Here is a 22,534-nt window from a genome sequence, read left to right on the forward strand (position 1 = left end):
GTCTGTTCCTCTTTGCACTGAGTTGTCATCCACACCGAAGGCTACAACCCTTGACCTTCATCAAGTGCCTTGAGTCCTCAGTGTCAGCAGGCAAGGTTGTCACCTGCACATTGCAGGTTGTTAATAAGCGTTCCTTCAATCTGATGTCTCATTATTTTCCATATAATCCAGCTTCTCTGGTCAAGAAATAGGCTAAAAGGATATGGCCCTGATGTACACTTTTCCTGATTTTTAAAAAAAATCATTTGATTGGGGGCATGTACAACCCTTATCACCATCCATCCATCCATCCATTGTGCATCGAGCACATTTGTACATGTGTTGCGCTCATCATTCTCAAAACATTTGCTTTCTGCTTGAGCCATTGGGATCAGCTCCTCATTTTCCCCCTCACTCCCTGCTCCCTGCTTTTCCTGATTTTAAACCTGGCTGTATCCCCTTGTTCGTTTACACTACCACCTCGTGTTCAGTCTACTAGCTCTGCACGAACACAGTCACGTCTTGTGGCGCGCTTCTCCAGGCTGACCATTGTTTATTACGTACGATTCGCACAATTAAATGCCTCCGTAGAGTCCAGAAAGCGCCAGCAAACCACGTCTGACATCAGCAGTGATATCCCTTGTTACGGTGTCCTCTTCTGAATCTGGCTTCAACCTCCGGTCGCTCCTTGCCAGGCACCGCTGCAATATTGCTGATGAGCTACAGCAAAACTGCACTTGGCTGTGATAGCAACGATTTCTGTTGAGTCACCTCTCCTCCTTTCTTTGAAATGTGTCCATACACGGAGCTCTTCCAGGCAGTTGGCCAAGTAGTTGCCTTCCAAATGTCCTTCCATAAGCGATTAAGTGTTTCCAGGGCTTCTACCGCTTGTCGAAACCTTTCCGTTGGTATCTCGTCGATTCCTGGGCCTTGCTTTGGGGTACGCTTTGAGTGCAGCTCGAATTTAATCCTTCCTTCCCATTGGCTCTTACTCACATGCCATTTCCTGACACGACGGGACGTTCTCTAAGTGGTGGAGTGCCCACTGGCTCTTTGTCGGCGAGTGACCGCCCGTGTTCTTTCCGTCTTCTTTGGATGCTACCTGCCTCATTTGATATTTTGCCCAGCGGATCGTTCAGAATTGCAACTTAAGGCTTGACGCTGTTTTCTTTAGTTCTTCCCATTTGAGTTATGCTGAGTGTGCTCCTCCCTCTCGGCTTTCCGACTCCAGGCCTCTGCATGTATCATTATAATATTTTAATTAATATTTCTCAAGCTGCCTTTAAACATTTTCAGTTCAACTCTTTGGCTTCATTTTTTCCATGTACTTAAACTGCTCTATGATCAAGAGCAAATTTCAGAGTCTCCTCTGACATCCACTTTGAAATTTTAGCTCATGCCTTTTTAATAACCCTTTGCTTTCTTCGGGAATGATGTGCTTGATGCCCTCCCGCCGCTCATCTAGTCTTTGGTCCTCAGTGTTCAGTGCGTCAACACTGCTCTTGAGAAGTTCACTTGGAATTCAGGTGGGAGAGACTCACAGTCATATTTTGGCTCTCTTGGACTGGTTTAAATTCAGCTTCAACTTGAACGTACATGTTAGCAATTGATAATTTGTTTCACAGTCAGCCCCTGGCCTGGTTTCAGGTGCTGATATTGAGATTCTCCATGGTCTCTTCCTGCAGGTATTGTCAATTTGGTTTCTGTGGATTTCATCTGGATAAGTCCATGAGTATAGTTACCTTTTGAGGTTTTTTAAAAAAATGCATTTTCTATGAACAAGCCGGTGGTCTTGCTAAATTCTATCATGCAGTCTCCAGCTTTGCTTCTGTCACCAAGCCCATGTTTCCCGATGAATGTTTATTCCTCTTTGTTTTTTGACTTCAGCATTCCAGTCACCAGTAATTACCAAGACATCTCGATTGCCCGTTTGATCAATTTCAGACTGAAGACATGGCTACAAGTCTTCAGCTTCTTCATTACTCGCTTTTGTGGTTGGTGCATACATTTGAATAAGAGTTGTATTGATTGGGTTTCCTTGAAGGTGAATAGATACAATTCTGTCAGAGACAGCACTGTACTTCAGAATAGATCTTGAAATATCTTTTCTGACATAGAGTGCAATGCCATTAGTCTTGCTTGTGTTATCCCCAGCACAGGTAATCCTAGGATTTTCTGATTCAAAATGGACAGTATCAGCCCATTTCAGCTCACTAATACCTATGACACCGACCTCTATGCCTTCCATTTCATTTTTGAAGACCTCCAGTTTTGGAGATTCATACGCCACAGCTCCAAGTTCTGATCCTTAGCAGATTTTTGTGGCTGCTTCTCCTGACCTTGAGCCGTGTCCCAGCAGCAAATGAAGATCCCCCCTCCCGGCGCCATTTCTACAGGCTTGACCCAACTCACGTGACCATGGCGACTCCGCTCCAAGAAGTCAGCTCCTGTCCGTCATCTTTGGAGTGCCTTCCGAGCGGAGGGCCCGTCCCCGCGCTGGCTTCGACATGCGCTGCTCCCAGGCGCAGGCTCGCAGTGCTGACGGCGGTGCAGGGCTGCGCAGGAGGTTGCCAGCAGCTACTTCCTCCGAGGTGAGCGGCGTGGGGGTCGTTCTTCGCTGTCTCTTCTTCGTCTGGAAACTCTGCTGACACCTGTTCACTGTGGGGGAGCCTGCTGGCACTTGAAATCCCAGGGACACAGCTTCCAGCATCACAGGATGCCCAACTGACAGACAAGGGGTGCTTTACTATACGTAGGAATGCATGCATGCAGTGTACACACGCATGCACGTGCACACGCATACCGCCATGCACAAAGGAGACCTTCATGGTGTAACCTAAGTGCTCACTTGCTAACTCAAAGGTCAGCAGTTCGAGCCAGCAGCCCCTGCAGAAAAAGGAAGCAGCAGTCAGTTTCAGTAAGGAGTGCAGCCGTGGGCACTCAGTGGGGCATCCTCTGCCCTGCAGCGTCACCGAGTCAGAGTCAGCGAGACGACGAGGGGCTTGGCTTCCATGAACAAGCACACGTGCGCGTGTCCAGGCATCCATGCATAGAACTTTCTGTATGCCTATGTGGATACCTAACTACCCGTGTAGCCACGCATGTTTTTTATTGTTATAACGTCGTGTTGGGGGAGGCTTCAAAAAGGGTGTGAAAAGAGGCCACAATCCTTTCAGTCCATTTATCCCCAGCCTTTTTTTGTTTTTTAAACTTCTTATTGCGGAAAGAGTCCATGTTAACAGAGCAGACCATCAGTTTCGCATGCAACAACCCGTACACACTGAGCACCACTGCAGCCCTCACGGTCCCCTCGGGGTCACACCTACATCCCCCCTCCTCCCGGTGATCCACGCCTCCTTTCCGCTCAACCCGTCTGCGCTATGTGTTTGGTGCCTGCCGTCTGCTTCATCCCAGTGGTTCTTCTAAGGTGTGTGTTCCTCACTAGTATCATTGTCTCCCCCTGCCCCCCCAACCTTTACACCTGCCTACGGTTGGGCTGAAAATTAGACCTTGGGTGAGTTCTTTTCCATTGTCCCGGGGGGTCCTCCTGCAGTCTATAGGACCAAGAAACCTGGTATCTTCCATGATTCCAAGTTTGTTCCACAGATTTCTCTCACTCTACCCAGGAGCTTCAGATGGGGTCCCTTTCCGAGAAGCCGGTAGTTGTAGTCAGGCACCATCTAGTTCCTCTGGTGTCAGTCATGGACACCGATACTCATGGGCTCCATTGGACTAATTCTATCCATGATCTCTTTTTAATTTTCTTCTCTCTCTCTCTCTCTCTCTCTCCTTCCATCCCTCCCTCCCTCCCTCTCTCCCAAAGAGACACAAAGAGCTACACCTTAGACGGTTTCTCACGAGTTTTTGCGACCCCAGTTGCTCTTGATACAAGTAGAATATAAACCACTGTCTCTGGGGACTGGGTCATTCCAGTTGACCCGGGTACCCTCCAAACTAGGGTGTGGAGCCCCCAGGCCCCACTCCTCATTCTCGGAGGTGTTTGGCTATGTCCAAGACGTTTCTGTAGCCTTGTCCTCTGCACGCCCCATTACATTCAAGGTTAGAGGTGCAGAAAAGCAAACTACCCATTTGCAAATGTATTCTCTCAAAACTAGATAGATGTGCGGGTATGTATGTCCCACTGTCCTCACACATGTTCGGCATAAATGTTCCACTCGGGGTCACCACGGCTTCCGGAGGGTGTCGGGAACAGTAGGCAGCTGAGCTGCCTTCCGCTCGGGCACGACTCCCAGTAACTGCCCTGCCCATCCGCTGTGCCGCCAGCCTCTCCATGGCCTTCCCTTCACTCGGTTTACCAGCGATGCGCCTTTCTTGTTCTCCAGCCCTTGCAGGGGGTGTTTCATTTACGTGGGCACGTGAAAGCCCTTTCCTGATTTTTCACAATAGTGGTCTGATGCCATAGCCATCCTTGTCAGCACCCTACTCTCCGGATTCTTCCATGTTAGGAGGTGTTCCACAGATTCGTTATTACTTCACGTTGTCTAGAGTCTCGCTGTGTGGATGTACCAGAGTTGACTTGCCCATTCATCCAGTGATGGCTATTTAGGCGGCTTCCATCTTTCTGCTACCATGAATGGTGCTGCCACGAACACGGGGATGCACGGGTCCATTCAGGCCTTGTTCCTATTTCCCTGCGATAGGTAGCAAGGAGAGGGATCGCCCGGTTGCAAGGTTTTGCTAGACTCGGCTTGGCCCTTGATGCTGGGGAGATGCTAGCTCATGTTCCTTGTGGTGTGCCTCTCTCAGATGGCTAATGAGGACACACCTCACTTCTTCTGTTTGTTGGCTACCACAATGGCCTCTCTGGTGAAGTGTCTACTCGTGTTCTCTGCTCAGTTTCAAGTTGGATTATTTGAGGTGAAGTTTCCTGGACATGTTAGAGACTTGCCCCTTGTCTGACATGTCTCATCAATTTTCCCCTTTGGAGGGACACTCCTGTGACGCATATAAGGGTCTAATAGGTATGAAGCTCCAGTCATCCAGCCTGTGCGCTTTCAGGTGCTGTTCGATAGCATATTTATGCTATGTATCCGAGACCCTACATTTGCTCCTGTTTTTTCACTAATGATCTGTAGAGTTCTAGAATTTACCGCGAGGCCTTTGATCCGCCTGCAGGTTCTGTTTGTAGATGGTGTGAAATATCGGTTCTGTCCCATTCTTCAAATGCATGTCCATTTGTGTGCGTGCCATGCGTTCAAGAGGCGATCTCTTCTCCAGTGAAGGTGCCCTCGCCCTTTGTCAACGACCAGGTAACCGTGGAATGATCGATTCCGTCCCAGTGGGCTCTGTGCCTGTCGTCCCAGTGTCGTGCTCTCCTCACTCCGAAGGCTGCGTGCTTGGATATTGGAAAGTGAGAGGCCTCCACGTTATCCTGCTTCCTTAGTCGATCTTGTTTCTCCAGCTCACTTTCCTTTCCACCGTCATATTGGGTTCTCCATCTGTCAAAAGTGACCCTGGGATCTGGATCGGGATCGCACTGTATCGGTCCATAGCTCTGGGTCCCATTTATCTTGGCCCAGCGTCCAATCCTCCTGTCAATGAGCAGGGCAGGATTTTCTACGTATCACTGTCATCGAGCCAAAGTCAACCCATAGTGACCCTAGAGGACCGGGTAGAACTGCCCCTGTGGGTTTCCGAGACTGTAACTCTTCAGAGGAGAACACCTTGTCTTTCTTTCTGCCAAGGATTGGTTGCTGGCTTGGAACTGCTGCCCTTGAAGGTTGCAGCCCAACTCATAAGCACGATACCATCAGGGCCCCCTTTTCTATGCAAATCAAGGGAGTTTTACTTCTTCTTTGCCCATTTTGATGCTTCCGATTCCCTTGAGCACTGGTGACTGGGAGTCCGGGTGGAGGTGCAGGTTACACATTAGGCTGCCCGCTGGGAGGCCAGAGGATTGTGAGCAGGAGCCACTAGGTGGGATAAAGTTGAGGCTTTCTAGTGTGATAGAGACGGACAGTTCTGGAAACCCACAGAGACAGTTCTACTCCGTCTGTAGGACTGCTGTGAGTGGAATCGACTCAATGGCAGCGAGTTGAGGTTTTATTTTGGCTTCTTTCCCGTTGTTGCCTAGTGGTTCTGACAGCGACTCCCAGCGCAATCGTGGCTGCTGTTAGGTTGCTGTGAGATGCCGTCAGGTTGGCTGGCTCTGTTTCAGGCTGAGCAGATGGACAGCAGAAGGAAACCTGCTCCGGTCTGCGCTGTCCTCAGTCGTGGCTGTGTGGGGGCTCACTGTTCCAATCAGCGTGCCCATCCACCTTCCTGAGGATCGTTCTCTTGGGCTGCCCCTCCACTCCTCCGGGCGTGGGTTTCTTTCCCAGGGACTGGTCTCTCTCAATAAAATGTCCCAAGTAGGTGAGATGCATGAAGTCTTGCACCCTCGCAATCAATCCAGGAGAGTTCCGGCTGCACCTTTTCCAAGGCGGATTGATGTGCTTCCCAGCAGCCCGTGGTACTTCCAGGATTCTTCCCAGCACCCTGAGTGCCCAATCACCCAGTCTTCACTTGTCTTCCTTATTCTTGTCCGACTGTGACATGCATAGGAGGCAACTGAAAATGTCATGGCTTGGGTGAGACGCACCTTCGTGATCAAAGTGACATCACCCTCCCTCTTCAACACTTTAAAGAGGTCCATGAAGCTGATTGATGCAATGAAATGCACCATGTGATCGCTCAGCTGTTGCTTCCGTGAGCGTTGCTTGTGAATCTGAGCCAGGCAAGCTCCTTGACAACTTCGGTTTTTTCTCTGTTTATCATGATGGTGCCGCCAGGTCCAGTTGTGAAGATTGTGGGTTTCTTTAGATGGAGTGGTCACCCACACTAAATCTTCATCAGCAAATACTTCAATCCTCCTCACTTCCAGGTAGTAAGATTGTGTCATGGGCTTATCGAAAGCCACCCTCCAATCCTGATGCGGATTTCTTCTTCGTATAATTGAGCTTCTCAATTTGTCGCTCAACGTAAGTATGGCGAGAGGATACGCCCCTGATGCCCACCTTTCCTGATGTCAAACTGCACTGTTCGCTCATTCTAGTCTCGCAAGTGTTTCCTGAGCCATGTACGGGTTTTACATGAGCACAATTAAATGGTCTCAAACACCAATTTTTATGCCCGGTTGGGTGTCTTTGCAAACTCAATAAAACACAAGTAAGCATCAATCTGGCAGTCTCGGCTTCCAGCCCAAATCCATCTGACCTCAGCAATGACATCCCTTTCTTCCACGTCCTCTTCTGAATCCGACCGGAATCTCTGGCAGGTGATTTTCAAGGTACTGTCCCAACCATTGTTGGATGATCTTCAGCTTAACTTTAATTTCATGTGATATGAATGATACTGTTCTATAATTTCAGTATTCAGGGGGTGGTGGTGGTAACTTTTCTTTAGAATGGATACAATAATAGGGACAAACTTAAGGACCCCAATACAAGATAAACACACTACTGAACATAATGAAAAATATCCACATTATAGAAACAAAATAAAGAACTTTGACCTGCTGAGAATACTGCATTTCTGCACATCAAAACTCAACAGAGAAACTACAGATTGGGAAAAAATATTTAATAACGATGCATCGAATAAAGGGTGAATTTCCGAAATCTAGAAAACTACAACATCTTGACAGTAAAAGTGCAAATAACCCAAACCAAAAATGAGCACAAGAAATGAGTCAAAAACATACAAAAGGTGACATTCAGGCAGCCAACGACCATGTGGAGAAATGCTAGCGTTTATTAGCAATGATAGAAATAAAAATTAAAACAACAACGAGATCCCGCCTCACACCAGCAAAATAAAAGGAAACAGACAATAATCAACGGTGGCGAGAATGGGGAGATGGGAACGCCCTCACTTTGCTGGTGGGACCGTAGAACCGTGCGAGCATGATGGAAATCAGTGTGGTGCTCCCTTAAACCAGTGCAACTGCAAGCACCCGATGAGCCAGCAATCTCCATGGTGTCCAGACCCTAAAACAATAAAGGGCACAACACAAACAGACCTCCGCATACCTATGTTTATTGCAGCGATTTCCATAATAGCAAAATCAAGGAAACAGCCATAAACCTATTATAGAGGCATGGATAAACAAGCCCCGGTAGAGCCACACAATGGGATATTATGCATCAACAGAAAACAATGCCAAGTCTCTTAAACATGGCAGGACATGGACACAACAAGAGAACATTATGTTTAGCAAGCTCAGTCAATCTTACAAAGATAAGCATTTAACAACACCATTATGATACAGATAAACAAAGACCAAGACGTGTGGTTATGTACTAGAAGACAAGGCTTGAATGAGTACATGACGGTCCGGGAGGGGGAGTGAACCGGAAGGGAAGGGTAGGATATTGAGGAAGGAAGAAGGAAGGAGGTGGGGGGGGGGGGAGTCTCCTTCATGGAGGGTTTTACAGGAGATTGTTGTAGATTTCATTTTTCCAGACAGTCTGTGTGAATATCTATACCATGTGTTTTCTTAGAAACCAAGAAGTTAATAAATCCCTCCAGATTCTTTATCTCTCAAACCTAAATATGGGTCTGAGTTGTTTTTTGTTTTTGTTTTTTTAAAAAAAGGAGGAAGTACAACTGAAACGGTCTTAGAGTCTTTGGTGACAAGTTCATTAAAAAAACACCAAAGAAAATATATGGTCTTTAACGTCAACCGAGCCCTGTCCTTAAGGGCCATCTAGTCGGTTCGGACTCACGGAGACCTTGTGCACAACAGAGGGAAACATCGCCTGACTGAGACCATCAGACTTGGCGTTGCTGTGCTTTCAGTCCATTGTAGCCCCTCTGTAAGTTCATCTCATCGGGTGTATCTCCTCTTTTGGCTGCTTCTCTACGTTGCCGAGGTTGATGTCCTTTGTCCAGGGACTGGTCTGTCTCCTAATAATCTGCTCCATGTATCTGAGATCAAAGTTGACCATCCTGGCCGCTCAGGAGCATTTTGCCTGCAATTCCTCCAGCGTTCTTCACCAGCACCACCATTGAAACGCACCGATTCTTCTGTGGGCTTCATTAGTCCAATGTCCACATGCATATGAGGCCATTGAAAATACATGGCTTGGGTCAGGTGCATGTTAATCGCCAGAGCGGCATCCTGGCTTTCAACACTTTGAAGAGGTCCCGTGCAGCAACTTTAGCCAACGCAACCAGTCATTCATCTCGACTGCTCCTTCCATGAGTGGTGACTGTGGATCCAAGCAGGACCACATCCTTGACACCTTCAGTCATTTCCTCTTTTTCATGATGCTACCTATTGGTCCCGTTGTGAGGATTTTGGTTTTCTGTGCATCGAGTTGCAGTCTCTTCTGACATCCCGTTTGAGCGTATCTTCCTTTCCCATCACTGTAATGACTTTTTGCTCTTTCGTCTTCTCTCATCAGTGTTCCTGAGACTTTCTTGAAATTCAGGTGCCTTACACTTAAGGTCATAATTGGGCTCTTGTAGATTTGCTTTCATTTTCTTCCGTCTAAACCTGAACTTACATGTGAGCAGTTAATGGTCTGTCCCACCTTTGGCCCCTGGGCCCCTTTTTTGCTGCTGATATTGAGCTTTTCTGTCATCTCTTCCCACAGATGTAGTGAATTTGGCTCCTGTGTTTTCCATCTGGAGATGTCCACGTATTGTCACCTTTTGTGTTGTTGGAAAAAGGCACCTGCATTGTAGAGGTCTGCCGTGCATCATCCACTACAGTTTCTTCCTCTTTGTTTCCAACTTTTATCACCAATAATTATCTATGCAGCCTGATTGCATGCTCGATCGATTTCAGACTGAAAGCATTTATAAAAATTATTCAATTTCTTCATCACCAGCTTGGGTGGTTGGCGCATGCATTCGAATAGCTGTCGTCTGGAACCCGACGTCATTGTGCGCAGACAGATATTGTCCTTTCACAGACAGCATTGTACTTGAGGACTGCTCTTGACGTGTCCTTTTGATGATGCATGTATTCCTCTGGGATTTGTCATTCCAGGCGGCGCAAGCCATGCCACTTTCTGCTTCGACGTGGCCGCTCCCAGTCACTGCAGCTCATGCCTGCCGAGAAGATTGCTGTTGATGAGTTCATTTCACTTGGATGACTTCAAATTTTCCTAGATTCCTGCTTCACACATTCCAAGTTCCAATTATTATGATTCGATATATGCAACTGTCCCTCCTCAATTTCCAATCACGCTGCATCAACACATAGAGTTCCCAGAGTTCTTTGTTCTGAAAGGTTCTGCTCCATCCACGTCATTCTGGTGGACCCCCTGGAGAAGGCAGCTCTTTCTCGGCCGTGTGCCGGGCGCTTTCAACCTGTGGGGCGCGTCTTTTGGTTGCCGCGCTCTGACAGTGTGCTGCTGCTCTTCATGGGGTTTTCAGTATCAGACAGGGCTTTCTAGCAACCTATTCCTCCGAAGCAGACAGTGTATTCCTTCTTAGCTGTCTGTTCTTAGTCTCGGAGCTTTGCAGAAACCTGTTTACGTTGGGTGACGCTGCTGCTATTTGAAATACCCGTGACCTAGCTGTAAGCATCCCCGCGACGCACAGGTCACTACAGTAGGACAAACTGACAGACAAGTGGTGGCAACCTGCATGCATAGATGAGCAACTGATGATGTGTTTCCCAGTCAACCCCTGGGCCACGTTTTGGCTGCTTCTGCTGAACGTGCCCATCGTCTCTGCCCACAGGGGCAGCCCGTCTGATTTGGATGCATTCCGTCTGGTGAGGCCTTCATGTTTATGTTGTTGAGAAAATGGTATTTGCAATAAAAGAAGCCGTTGGTCTTGCAGCTTGAAGCTTCATCCCTGTCTCCATGGCTCTGGTTTCAACTACTGTCCCTTCGTCTGTGTTTCCAACATTTACATTCCAGTTGCTAGTAACTACTAGTGCATCTCGATGACATGTTTGATTAACTTCAGACGGAAGAAGTTGGCGGGATTCTTCAGTTTCTTTATCACTGGCTTTAGTGGATGATACCTAGATTTGAATAGTCACTGTAGGGATAGATATTATCCTATCACAGATAGCATTGAACTTCAAGATGGTGGTAGTCACCTAATCTAGTGTCAGTTTGAGGATTCAGAGTGTCGGGGTGGAGTCTAGGCTGTCAATCTGGAGAGATAGCCAATGAAACTTCTGTGTGGGCATGGCCTTCTCCTGAGAATTCTGGGAAATCTGGTACTTCCTCCTCGGAGGCGGAAGACACTTCTCTCTCTCTGCTGCACCCTGGGAGACATTGCAGAAGACAAGCCACATGGACACAACCAGACCTCGGAAGCCGGAGAACCTACAGAGAGACCCCTGCCAGCACTGAGATGCTTCCAACGCCACTGGACCCAAAGACTTTCTACCCACTGGCGTGTGATCGTCCTGCATTTGGCGTCATTGCATGTGTTTCGTGAGTCTGAAGAGACTTCATAGATGGGTATTGGGCATATGGGCTAATATCAAACGTATGGCCTTGGACTGGACTGGGTTGGGATGTTTTCTCAATGTTCAATTACCCGTGTATATAAACCTCTCCCTTATATACATATGCATGCCTATGAATTTGTTTCTTTAGTCTATCCAGACGAACACAAAGCTTAATCTTGAAATGTCCTTTTTGATAATGATTGTGCCACCATCCCTCTTGAACTTATCATTCTCAATATAGTAGACCATAGGATTATCAGATTCAGAATGGCTGATACCAGTCCATTTCAGCTTACTGAGGCCTATCTTTATGTGTTCCATTTAATGTGTGATGAATTCCAATTTTTCTACATTCATACTTAGTATATTCCAGGTGCTGATTATTAACCGATGTTGGCAGCTGTTTTTTCCCATTCCGAGTCACGGCCCATCTGCAAGTAAAGCTTCTGAAAGCTTCCCTCCACCCATGTGATTGTGGCAGACTCCACTTGGAGAAGGCAATTCTTCCTCTTGAGTGTCTTCCAAACCGAGGGGGCTCGTCTGCTGGCACTGTGTCTGACAATGGTTTCCTGCTCTCCGTGATGGTCTCCGTGTGTCTGACAGTGCTCGGCTGCTACTTTTAAGGTTTTCAGGGGCTAATTCCTCAGGAGTGGACACTCTATTCCTTTCCTGCAGTCTGTTCTTAGTCTAGAAGGTCTGCTGACACCTGTTCACCCTGAGTTTTTCTGATGGTCATCAAAATATTGGGGACAGATTTTGTAGCATTGTAGCCACAGGCAAGGCGCTGCAGCATGACAAACCAACCGTCTAGTGGTGGACAATGTAGACCAGGAGCAGTGATAGCAGGCACCCTTGTCAGGTCCCGCCCGTTGCAAAGGGGATGCTTTCAGTTGCTTTTTGAAGCCCCCTCGGACCTGTTAAGGGAGCCCTGCTAATGTCCTGGGGTACATGTTGGGCTGTGGATCACAATTTCAGCAGTTCAAAACCACTCGTTACTCCACAGGAGAAAGATGAGTCTTTCTATCCTTGTAAAGGTTTGCAGTCTGGGAACGCCACGGAGCAGGTTGACCGTGTCCTACACATAGGTCACTATGAGCTGGAGTTGGCTCAATGAGTTGTAGACATTATAGCATTTAGCCAAAGCCCCCCCTTTCTTTCATATTTCTTAGTTATCATTTACCTTGGTCAAGGTGCCCACGGTTCACTCCACTGGTGTTTCCTTTCCGATAACCCCAAACAACAAGTTATCGACTGTCTAGAAAGCTAGTCCCCATTCTCCCCTTCCACCAATGAACATTGAGTTCTGTGTGTATGCCGGTTTGTGTTTTTGTAAAAGCAAGCTCCTGCAATATTTTCCTTTTATGATTGGCTTATGTCCTCCAGGTTCACTCACGTTGAAAGATTTTGTAGTCTTCACCATCCGTTCCCATCGGCACATGCTATCACTTTGCAGGCATGTGGCATATTTTGTTTATTCATTCCTCTGTGGGTGGCAGCTGGTTGTTTTTCTCCTTTTACTATCGCAAACGATGCTGCCGTGACTATAGAGGTCCATGAATATGTCTCTTCACGTTGCCGCGATGACATCTCCAGGGTATATTCGTGGAGGCATTGCTATATCATAAGAATGCATACTGCTAGCTTTTTGAAGAAGTGCCAGACCATAATCCATTGTGGCTGTATCGCTTTACAGAGTGGTGTTGTGGTTACTTGCTGGGCTGCTAACCACAAGGTCAGCAGTTCGAAACTACCAGATGCTCCCTGGGAGAAAAGTGAGGCTTTCTGCTCTTGTACAGAGGTACAGCCTCCAAAATTTGGGGAGTTCTACCCTGTTCTACCGTGTCGTGTGAGTCAAAATTGACTTGATGGCAGTTGGCTGGTTCCAGGCAATGGATTAAGAGCCCAACTCTCCACATCTATCTCCACAGAAAAGTTTGTTTGTTGGTTTTTATCAGTAGCACTCTTGCACGGGTGAGGCAGTATCTCATGGGCATTCCCCTGGTGGCTCATGATCATAGGCATCTTTTCACCTGGTTGACCGTCCCCTTTGGGGAAGTCTCTATTCTTGCCTTTTACCAGCTGTTCCTCGAGCTCTGTCTTTTTCCTGCGGAGTTGTTGAAGGTCTCTGTGTGCTTAAGGGACGCCGTTCTATTCTGTAGGTTCTTTTGATACAGCCTTGTGATGAGCATAGAAATTTAATCTTTACGATGTCTCATTTATCTAGTATTTGCTCCATTGTTCATGCATGTGTAGTTGTGTTTGACAACACATTTCTGAAGAACCTGGTCCCATAGTTTGGCCACTCTATTTCCTGCCAGGAGTTCCATCGTTTTGGCTTTAACATTGACATCGTGTTCCATTTGGAGTTCGTTTTCTTTTGTGTGTGTGGATGGTGTGAGGTATGGATCCTGCTTTGTTATTTCTGAATGTACGTATCCAGTTTTTCCAGCACCGATGTTAAAGAGGCTGTTTCTTCCCCCTTTGGATGGACTTGGGCCCCTTTCAATTAACTCTAAATGTTCCGTGGATGCTGTCTTGGCCTCTTCTTTGGCCCACTGCTTGCTGGGTAAAAGGTTGGTGACTTCACATACATCTGTATAATTTTCCAGTTTTGCTTATCTTATTAATTTCTAGTTTCATTTCTTTCTTTCTTTCCTTCTTTTTTGCATCAAGCTCCGTCTTCTGCTCCTCTTTATGGCTGGGAGCGCCAGGCTCCCATCTCCACCACAAGGAAGCTCACTGGGGAAAGACTCCCTGTACCTGGTGCATCTAGGCAAGAGGGCTGGGTCTCCAGGCTCACCCTCCTCTCACATGCTGAGACTTGGCTCCCGGGTTGGGTTGGGGACAGAGGCGAAGAACCTGAAGTTTAGGAAACTTGGGTGCTCTCTCGCCACTGCCTGGGGGAAACATGCACCTGATTCTAGTCTTAACTCCAAAGTGGCCTGGAGGACTGGGGATGTGCATGAGTGGGAGTGCCACAGGGCGGTCCCTTTCCCGGGGGCTGGAGGCTAGATCTGGAGATGTGAGCCGGAACCTGGTGCCTCCTTGCCCCAGGTATGGAGCATCACACACAACAGCTGGCTGAGCTTCGTCCTGCTGCTTTGGGCCTGCGTCATCTGGATGGCCCGGGACCGCCGCTCCCTGGCCCTGCTCAGCGCGCCTGGCCTGGTCCTCTATGCCAACCTCCTGGTCCTCCTCAACTTCTATGCGGGGCTGCGCCTGTCCCAGGAGGAGCTGTTCCCCGGGGTTCCTGACTGGCTGCTTGCCGACCTGGACCTCAAGCCCTATCCCCAGCCATGTCTTCACCTCGGCATCAAAGTAGGGTCACAGGTCTTTCTGCATCATCTATGGTGGGAACAACGGGGCTCTGGGGCGGGGCCCACAGAGATTGTCCTCTTCAGAAGAGCGACCTTCTGGGCTGGGCACAGGGATGTGGAGGCAGGAGGGAGCTGTGTACTGGGACCAGAGGGGTGTGTGTGTGTGTGTGTGTGTGTGTGTGTGTGTGTGTGTACCATTTTCCCCATTTGGAAGAGGGAGGGCTCACCGTCACCCGCTTCATGCCCTAATACCCGGGGAACCAGTAGGGGTTAGGGCAGGGAACATGGGCCAGATATGCTCCAGGAGAGATGTGGAGACAGGCGCGTCCTCCCCGCCCCGTGACACTGGTTCATGTCTCACTGCAGAGCCTCTATGCATCGTTATTCTGGCTGCTGCTGCGGCAGCGGGTCCTGGAGAGGCAGGTGCTGGCGGAGGTGGTGGCCGAGGCTCCAAGTGGAGAAGCGGGGTCAACACCTGGTGAGGACCCTCCCACTGCCTCCTGGCCCCGCCTCCAGGCAGCGCCCCTTCACTGACCATTTGTATGCCTACTTTATCCTTCGCTGTCTTCCTGGGGACCCCAGGGCTTGGGAGACGTGCACATGCACCCACAAGTCCCTGGTCCCTGCCTGCCTTCCCTGGCTGGGATCAAGGTTGTCTCTAGGGGACTCAGGTCATGGATAGCCCCTCATCTGGAGAGGTGCCCGGTAGCAGTCCCTTGTCCTGGGCTTTGTCCAAATGTTGGGTCTGTAATTCTCTGGTTGTAGCTGCCTCTGAGCTACTGCCCCTGCTTCTGGGGACAGGCCATCTCCTCTGAGTGGGTGTGCAGGGCTTAGAGGAATCCCCTCGCCTTTCCAGTCCCTTGGCTTAGGCCTGCTTGGCTCCTCTTACTCTCTAGGCTTGTAGCTCTACGAGTGTCATGTCCAACCTCCTGTAGTCATGGAGGATGTAGCCGGCCATGAGCCCCTTCCCTGAGCCCTGCCTGGCCCTTGCTCCTGCTCCCTGCGAGCTGCCAGCAGCCAACACGCACCTTCCACAGGGAGGGGCAGACTCCAGAGAGAGACTGACATCACCTTTGGGTGTGACAAGGGGCTGAGCAGAGGGTGGGCATGTCTGTGGGGACAAGGAGTCCACCCAACACCAGCCCTGATAGCTCCCCCTGCGCCCTACCCCCCAGCCTCCAGCCTCCTGGTGGACATGCTAGGCTCCTTCCTCCGGGGCCTCTTGGCTAAGTACTGGATCTATGTCTGCGGCTCCATGTTCTTCGTCATCAGCTTCGACGGCAAGGTGGTGGTGTACAAGATCGTCTACATCTTCCTCTTCCTTGCCTGGGTGGCCTTGTACCAGGTAGCATGCCCATGCCCACCCCACTTCCCTGAAGTCCTTCCTTCGGGGCCAATGGGGCAGCTGGAATGCCTCCAGCCCATGCCCGCTGGACGGGACACTCGGTCCTCTCGCATGAGACGCTCAGGAGGCCCCGGGCCTGAAAGGTGCCCTGGCACAGGGTGGTGCACCCTTGATTTTCTCCCCATTGCTGATGAGAACGCCCCCTACGTGCCCATTCAGCACTCTTGCTGACATGACAGCTTCAAGCTACGCACCAACCTCGCCCTCCTTTCCCAAATTGTCTCCCACCCCTGGGGAGGGGCATAACCTCATGGCTCTTAAGTTTCTGCCTTATTTCATGGAGAGACCTTTTATTGTATTAATTAACTTATTTTGAGAGAACCTTTTAAAGACTGCTCATGTTTTGAGATGGCAGCCGTGGCGCCAAGGGATACGTAGGGCCTGCCACGGACCGAAGCCCCCCCACCCCGTGCCGGGACCTGTGGTGTGAGGGCAAGCCCAGGCCTTGTCTGAAATCCTCGCAGCAGCTGGGGGACCAGAGACCGAGGAGGCGGTCCTGGACAGTCAGCCTGCGTCTTCCCGACCGGCTGTCTGGCCCCGGGGCCCCGAGTGACGCCAGCACAGGGTCGGCTTGCATGACGTGGAAGGGTGACGGAGGCACAGGGAGCAGCCAGGGAGCCTATTTGCATCAGTCAATACGCCAGCCCACCCAGTCCACCTCTGGACGTGGCAACCGTGGTCTCCGCATAGCCCAGCGGCTTCCACTCACAGGCTAGCGGGGGAGTAGACTGTGTGTGTGTGTGTGTGTGAGAGAGAGAGATTGATTTCCAATACCTCCCAGATCAGTCAATAAGCACACACAACTCCCACCCCAGTGACTCACCGGCTTCTAAGGGGGCGGCGGCTTTGTTTTCCTGAGGGCAGAGTAGCTGCAGCCACGAAGCCACTGACTTCATCTTGTGTCTCATGAGAACTTACTTTGCAATGCGCCTGGGGCTGGAGCTAGGGAGGGAGGCTGTTGGAGACTGTGGATCTGTAGGGGGCGGGGGCGGGGGCAGGGTGCCTCCAGACCCCTCGCCGGCCTCCCTCGCCATGTCTGTCCCCAGCAAGGTGCAGCGAGTGCCACCAGGGGCCATGTCTGTGTTGCAGATGAACTATGCTGCCTGGAGGAGGCTGCTGAAGTCCTTCTGGGTGGTGGTGGTCTCATACTCCATGGTGGTCCTGTGTGTACTCTACACGTACCAGTTTCAGACCACGGCTGCCTTTTTCACCGGGACCCTGGGGCTGTCTGAAGAGGGGTAAGATTTAGGATCTGGGAGCTGGGTGGCAGTCTTTCGTGCTAGAAGACCCCAGTTCTGCCAGCCTTCCTGGGATTTGGGATCAGAGGAGGTGGGCACCAGCCCAGCCTCATGACCTCCTGCGTGGAAACTTCCAGAGCAGTAAGGGGCTGCCCAAGGGGACCTGGCCTTGCCAATGGAGCTGTTCAGACAGCCTCAGCCACCTGGAAGCTGGAGACGCCACCCCACCTGGTCGGCCCGAGGCAAGGGCTAGGAAGAGTTTCTCGGGTTGGTCCTGCTCACTTAGGGGCACCTTCATCAAGCTTCCAGACTCTCAGGGTCCCTGAAGACACCTTCTCCAGGTGCCATTGACTTTGAAGTCAGAATCACCAAGGCCAAGGAGAGGGTAGATGTGGCGGGAACTCATCGGGGCCTTAATGCCAGTAGACGCGCCTGTTCTGTGGGCCTCTGGGATCCAACGACTCTCCCCTCCTTCATGTAGGTTCCTGCAGCCTTCAACTGAACCCCATCCTCAGCTTGCCCTGTTCCTCGCCCCCCAAATTTCAGATACAGTTCTGCATTTGTGCCCCAAACCTATACCCCTGGGTACTCTGGGCTTTCTCAGCCACCTGAGTCCACTGTGGGAGACTTCTGGGGGGTCCACTGGACTCCCGGGTGCATGCTTGTAGAGGTCACACCTGTGTCTCTGCCGGTCCAGAGGCGAGGACTCCAAGAGGGAGGATGGCAGGGGGTGCAGGCAGGTGTCTGTCAGGCGGCCCCAGCTGGGGCTCTGCCTCACTCCCCTGCCCCCTCCAGCTTGCGGGACGTCGGCCTAGAGCAGTTCAGCACAGCAGAGCTATTTGCGAAGATTCTGCGACCCGCCGCCTTTCTGCTGGCATGCATCCTTCAGCTTCATTACTTTAACGAGGAGTTTCTGAAGACCACCAGCCACCCTGCAGTTCCCATTCCCCGCAAAGGCCCATGTGACAGGTACTACCGTCGCCCGGGGTGGCACTTGAAGATGCTGCTAATGGACTCCAAGATGGGCTTTGCTCAGGAGAATGGAATTAAATTTACTTTCCATTTGCTGAGTCATCCGTTTGTGGGTGTGCTCTGAAAGTGTGTGTGAATTAGGGCCTTGTGTGTCTTCTCAGGGGGCAGTGGACAGGATTGGGGTTGGGGACAGGATTCCCTACCAAGTGTCCCTGTTGGCAGAACCAGATCCCCAGTCTGTTGAGGCACCATTCAGGTGTTGTTGGGGGTTTGTTTTTGGCTGAGATATCTTTTAAGCAGGCATCCTGGGACCCAATCACCTAAGGTTTCCTTTTATTTTATGATTATTATTTTTAACCATGCCTATACTTCATCACGATGAAGAAGCTGGCTGTGCAGCTTGGCTTTTAAAGATTTTGACTTTCTGTTTGTTAAATTTTCAGACTGACTGACTCATATGCTAGAGTATTTCACAGAATTCTTGTTTTCAAAGGTGGTACTTTGCCAAAACAATTCCCTTTCTTCCTAAAGAAAATCCAGCAGGAGGCTGCTGTCTCCGGCCAAAGCTGGTGTGTGTGTGTGTATGTGTGTGTGTTCCCGAGCAAATCCGAGTAGCCATCCGAATGCTTTACATGAGCAAGTGCACAAAATACCTACGCTTGATTCTCTCCTGTTCCCAGGGGAGATGCGGAACATTCCTTTTTATCAATGCAGGTGTCATTTGTGTTTGGTTTGCCCTGCCTGGTTCATATCCAGGTGGAGTTGGGAGCCTGAGAAGCAGAGAGGGGAGGGTGGGGGGAGGTGGTGGGGTCCCCAGGGAGTTGAAAAGCCGGGGGCGAAGAGCAGCGAATTCTTCCCACGTCCTAGAAATAACGTGCCGGGCAAGTTAATACCAAGCAATTTCTGCTGCAGCAGGGAGAGGAAGCTTGGGGAGACGTGGTCTCTTTCCAAGGCTCTGGACCCCAGTGGGTGAACTCGTTGAATGGTGTGAGGAAGGGGTGAGACCCTCTGAGGCCGATTGAACCTGAGACAGGAGAGGGGCAATGCTCGGGGGGCAGGTGGCGGGGGCAACGTTGTGTGAACACACCAGCCCTACACCAGGGCTCTGTGGTCTCTCTCCCCTTCAGCAATATGGCGGCAGGGAGGGCCATGCAGCTCCTGGCGGATGCGTAAGTCTCCCTTTTCACCTCTGCCCCCGAGAAGCCCCTCCTGGACAGCGAGGCCTTGTGCGGGGTGCATGGGCTACGCTTCCCAGTGTTTGGCTGCGGTGCATCTGCACGCCAGCAGGTTCATCTCAGTCTTTTAAAAACACCAGCAGAGAATGAATGCCCATCACGAAGGGCCTGGCTGAACAAATTATGGTGTGCTTCTGCAGCATAATGCTATGCAGCCAATAAAAAGAACAAGGCAGCTCTCTCTCCACTGATAGGGGATAAGCTCCGTGATATATTGCCAAGTGCGAGGAAGCAAGGTGCAGAACACCGTGTAGAGAGTGTGCTACATTTGTTTAAGAACAAGATATATATAGATAGATAGATAGATAGATAGATAGATAGATAGATAGATAGATAGATATGCTCATGCTTAGACACACAAAACCTCTCTTTGGAAGATTACCAAGGAAACCGGTGAGGGTACTTGCTTTGGGGGCAGGAGACCCGGACAGGAAGGAGGGGCCCTTTCACTGTAAATACTTTGTGGGTTTTGAATGTATATAAATCACATATAAGTGTTATCTAGTATACGAATACACATCTATGTCAAACCCTGTGCATGCATTGTCTTGGCCACACAATGAATGGGTCAAAGGACAGCATCTTCTAGAGGGGTTTGCTGTTGAAAGAAACCCACTGGAAAATGAATTCTCTAAGAAACAGAGGCACCTCTCTCTCTCTCTCCCTCTCTCGCTCTCCCTCCACTCCCCTCCGTTCCTTCTCTCTCTCTGTCAGGCTTAAGGATACCATCTGGAAACTTCGAAAGAGGTAAGATCTCCATCCACTCACTGCAGTTGGGCGTGTTCTCATCCACCGGGGCCTAGAGTCGATAGAGCTGACAATGGAGAGAGAGGAACGTGCGGGTCCATGTTGACTTCTGAAGTCAATTGCACCCCGCGAGCGGGAGGAAATCCAAAACTGCAAATGGAACTGGATTGACCTTTTTTTTTAACGATCGTGGGCTCTGTCTCCTACCCATATGAGCCAGTGTCCTCATGGACACTCCCTACCCATTTCACTCATGGGGAACGAGTGAGCACAGAGACCCTCTGTCCAAGTGCTGAAGGGCACTGTCCTTGGGTTCTCAGTCTAGGAGCCAACAAGGAGAAGGAAGCCATGTGGACCGGGGATGACAAAGCAAGCTGTGGAGTGACAGGTGAGCTGGGGATGCTGGCAGAAGACGGAGGACAGAGGCAGAATGCACCAGAAGGTTAGAAATGCTGCTTTCCCCCCGGAACTCCTGCTGGGCACAGTATGGGGGTTCCCTAGTATTCTCGGGAATCTTGGATGCCCTCCCCCCAAGTTAATGCCTTTAAAAAAATCCTTAGAGGGGGCTGAGCTGATTCAACATCACTGCAGGTTGAAAAGAAGGGACGCCCTGCATCAAGAAGGGACAGGAGCCCTCCTCCCCGACCATCTCCCGGTTGTCCTTGCCTTAGCTGCGTGTTTGTACCCCCATGCCATAGCGGTGGCGGTGGCAGTTGCTGGTAAACTTCCCGTGAAACACATGGCCTGTGAATGACTAGTAACAGGGGCCCTTGGAGTCTGCTTTGTCTACTTGAGGAACTAGCGGGCTGCTAGTGATTCTGGAGCATGTGATGATGTTTCATTCGGCGTCTGGCAGGCAGTGAAATAAGACTGTAGGAGTCTCAGCACCACACCTGGGTACATGATGAGTCAGTTACAGTTCCTCTCTGCTCTAAAGAGCAACCAGCACGGAAAGGCTCTCCTTGGGCAGGGATGAAAATTAAACTTCTCGTGGGCAGATAGTTGTTTTTTAAAAAACAAATTGTCATTCATGCGTGTGTCCTCCGTTAAGTGTTTCGGGGGTGTCTCTGCAGGACCCGACATTGTGCTAAGCACTGGGGGGCCCGGGGGAATAATGAGCTCTCCTCTCCGGCACACGGTGGCCACTGGGTCCTATGTGGTCCTCGTGGTTTGCTAGACTAAGCTGCATCCACGTCCATCTTGTCTCTGGCTCTTCCTCACCACAGTGCCAGTGCTGAGGGCATGGCCAAGACCTGCTGGCCTGAAAGATTGACTCTCTGGCCTTTTACAGATGCCGGTGGTCGCCCCCTGGTCTAGATCGGGACGCGAGACTGCTAGCGGATTGCTGAACGGGGCTGGGTGGGGGCAGGGGGAGATGAGGAAATGTTGGCACAGGGAGGAGGGGAACCTGGGGACCCAGGGGCCCTGCCACACTCTGTATTGTGGGAAACAGCCTTCTTTAAAAAAAGAAATCAACAACAAGACAGCAAAAACAATGGCTTCCTAGTTTTCTCTGCTGTGTCCCTGCTTCCTGCTAAGTCCAGAGGTGTGCGTGTCGTTTGAAAGACAGGATCCGGCCAGTTCAAGCCTCTCTCTTCCCCTCAGAGGCGGGCACAAGTGATTGGGATTCAGCGATTGACAAGCTGGCCGCTGGTTTCCTGAAGCTTCTAGAAACGATTAATGGAGCCCAAGCGCTGCTGTGGTGCCTTCTGGAAATGCACATCCTGAAGCTCGTGTCCTCCGTGGCGGTCTGGCTCACACTGCAGGAGGTCCGTGGCCTTTCAGCCGACGCGCGGCCCCTTCTCTCAGGGCCTCCCACCCAGGTCTCAAAAGCCTTCCCCACGGCACAGCGCTCACTTCTGGACGGTGGTTCGCTCCCGTGTCCACTCACGGACACAGTGGGCGACCCCTGCCTTCCTAGGCACTTCCTAGGAAGGAGAGCCAGGTTCGATCCCGAGAGGAAACCGCTCCTGCGTAGCCCCCGTCTGTCCGTGGAAAGCAGCTGTCGCTGCCATGCTGGGCAGGTTCCTGCAGAGCCTCCAGATGAAGACAGACGAGAAAGAACGGCCCAATCACGAGCGGCTGTAGCACCGACTCTACAGAACAGAGCAGGGCAGTCGTGCACCGAGATCAGAGACGGGGGGTTGGGGGGGGGGACCAAGAGACAGTGAGGTGCAGTGCAGGGGAACTTCCTGGCAGAGGCCAAGAGAGCACGTGGC

General features: G+C 50.6%; 1 protein-coding gene across 1 annotated transcript in view; it reads left to right on the plus strand.

Annotated features, from left to right (window-relative positions):
• Positions 1 to 22,534, plus strand: part of LOC142422281 (piezo-type mechanosensitive ion channel component 2-like) — a 151,622-nt gene that overhangs the window by 64,646 nt on the left and 64,442 nt on the right. The window contains exons 12-20 of the mRNA XM_075527687.1: positions 14,456 to 14,719; positions 15,085 to 15,196; positions 15,894 to 16,063; positions 17,213 to 17,361; positions 18,157 to 18,330; positions 19,461 to 19,502; positions 20,283 to 20,315; positions 20,636 to 20,703; positions 21,921 to 22,084. Coding sequence (XP_075383802.1) covers positions 14,456 to 14,719; positions 15,085 to 15,196; positions 15,894 to 16,063; positions 17,213 to 17,361; positions 18,157 to 18,330; positions 19,461 to 19,502; positions 20,283 to 20,315; positions 20,636 to 20,703; positions 21,921 to 22,084 — 1,176 coding nt within the window. The remainder of the gene's footprint in view (positions 1 to 14,455; positions 14,720 to 15,084; positions 15,197 to 15,893; positions 16,064 to 17,212; positions 17,362 to 18,156; positions 18,331 to 19,460; positions 19,503 to 20,282; positions 20,316 to 20,635; positions 20,704 to 21,920; positions 22,085 to 22,534) is intronic.

Source organism: Tenrec ecaudatus, chromosome 12 (genome assembly GCF_050624435.1).
Source record: "Tenrec ecaudatus isolate mTenEca1 chromosome 12, mTenEca1.hap1, whole genome shotgun sequence".
Lineage (NCBI taxonomy): Eukaryota > Metazoa > Chordata > Mammalia > Afrosoricida > Tenrecidae > Tenrec > Tenrec ecaudatus.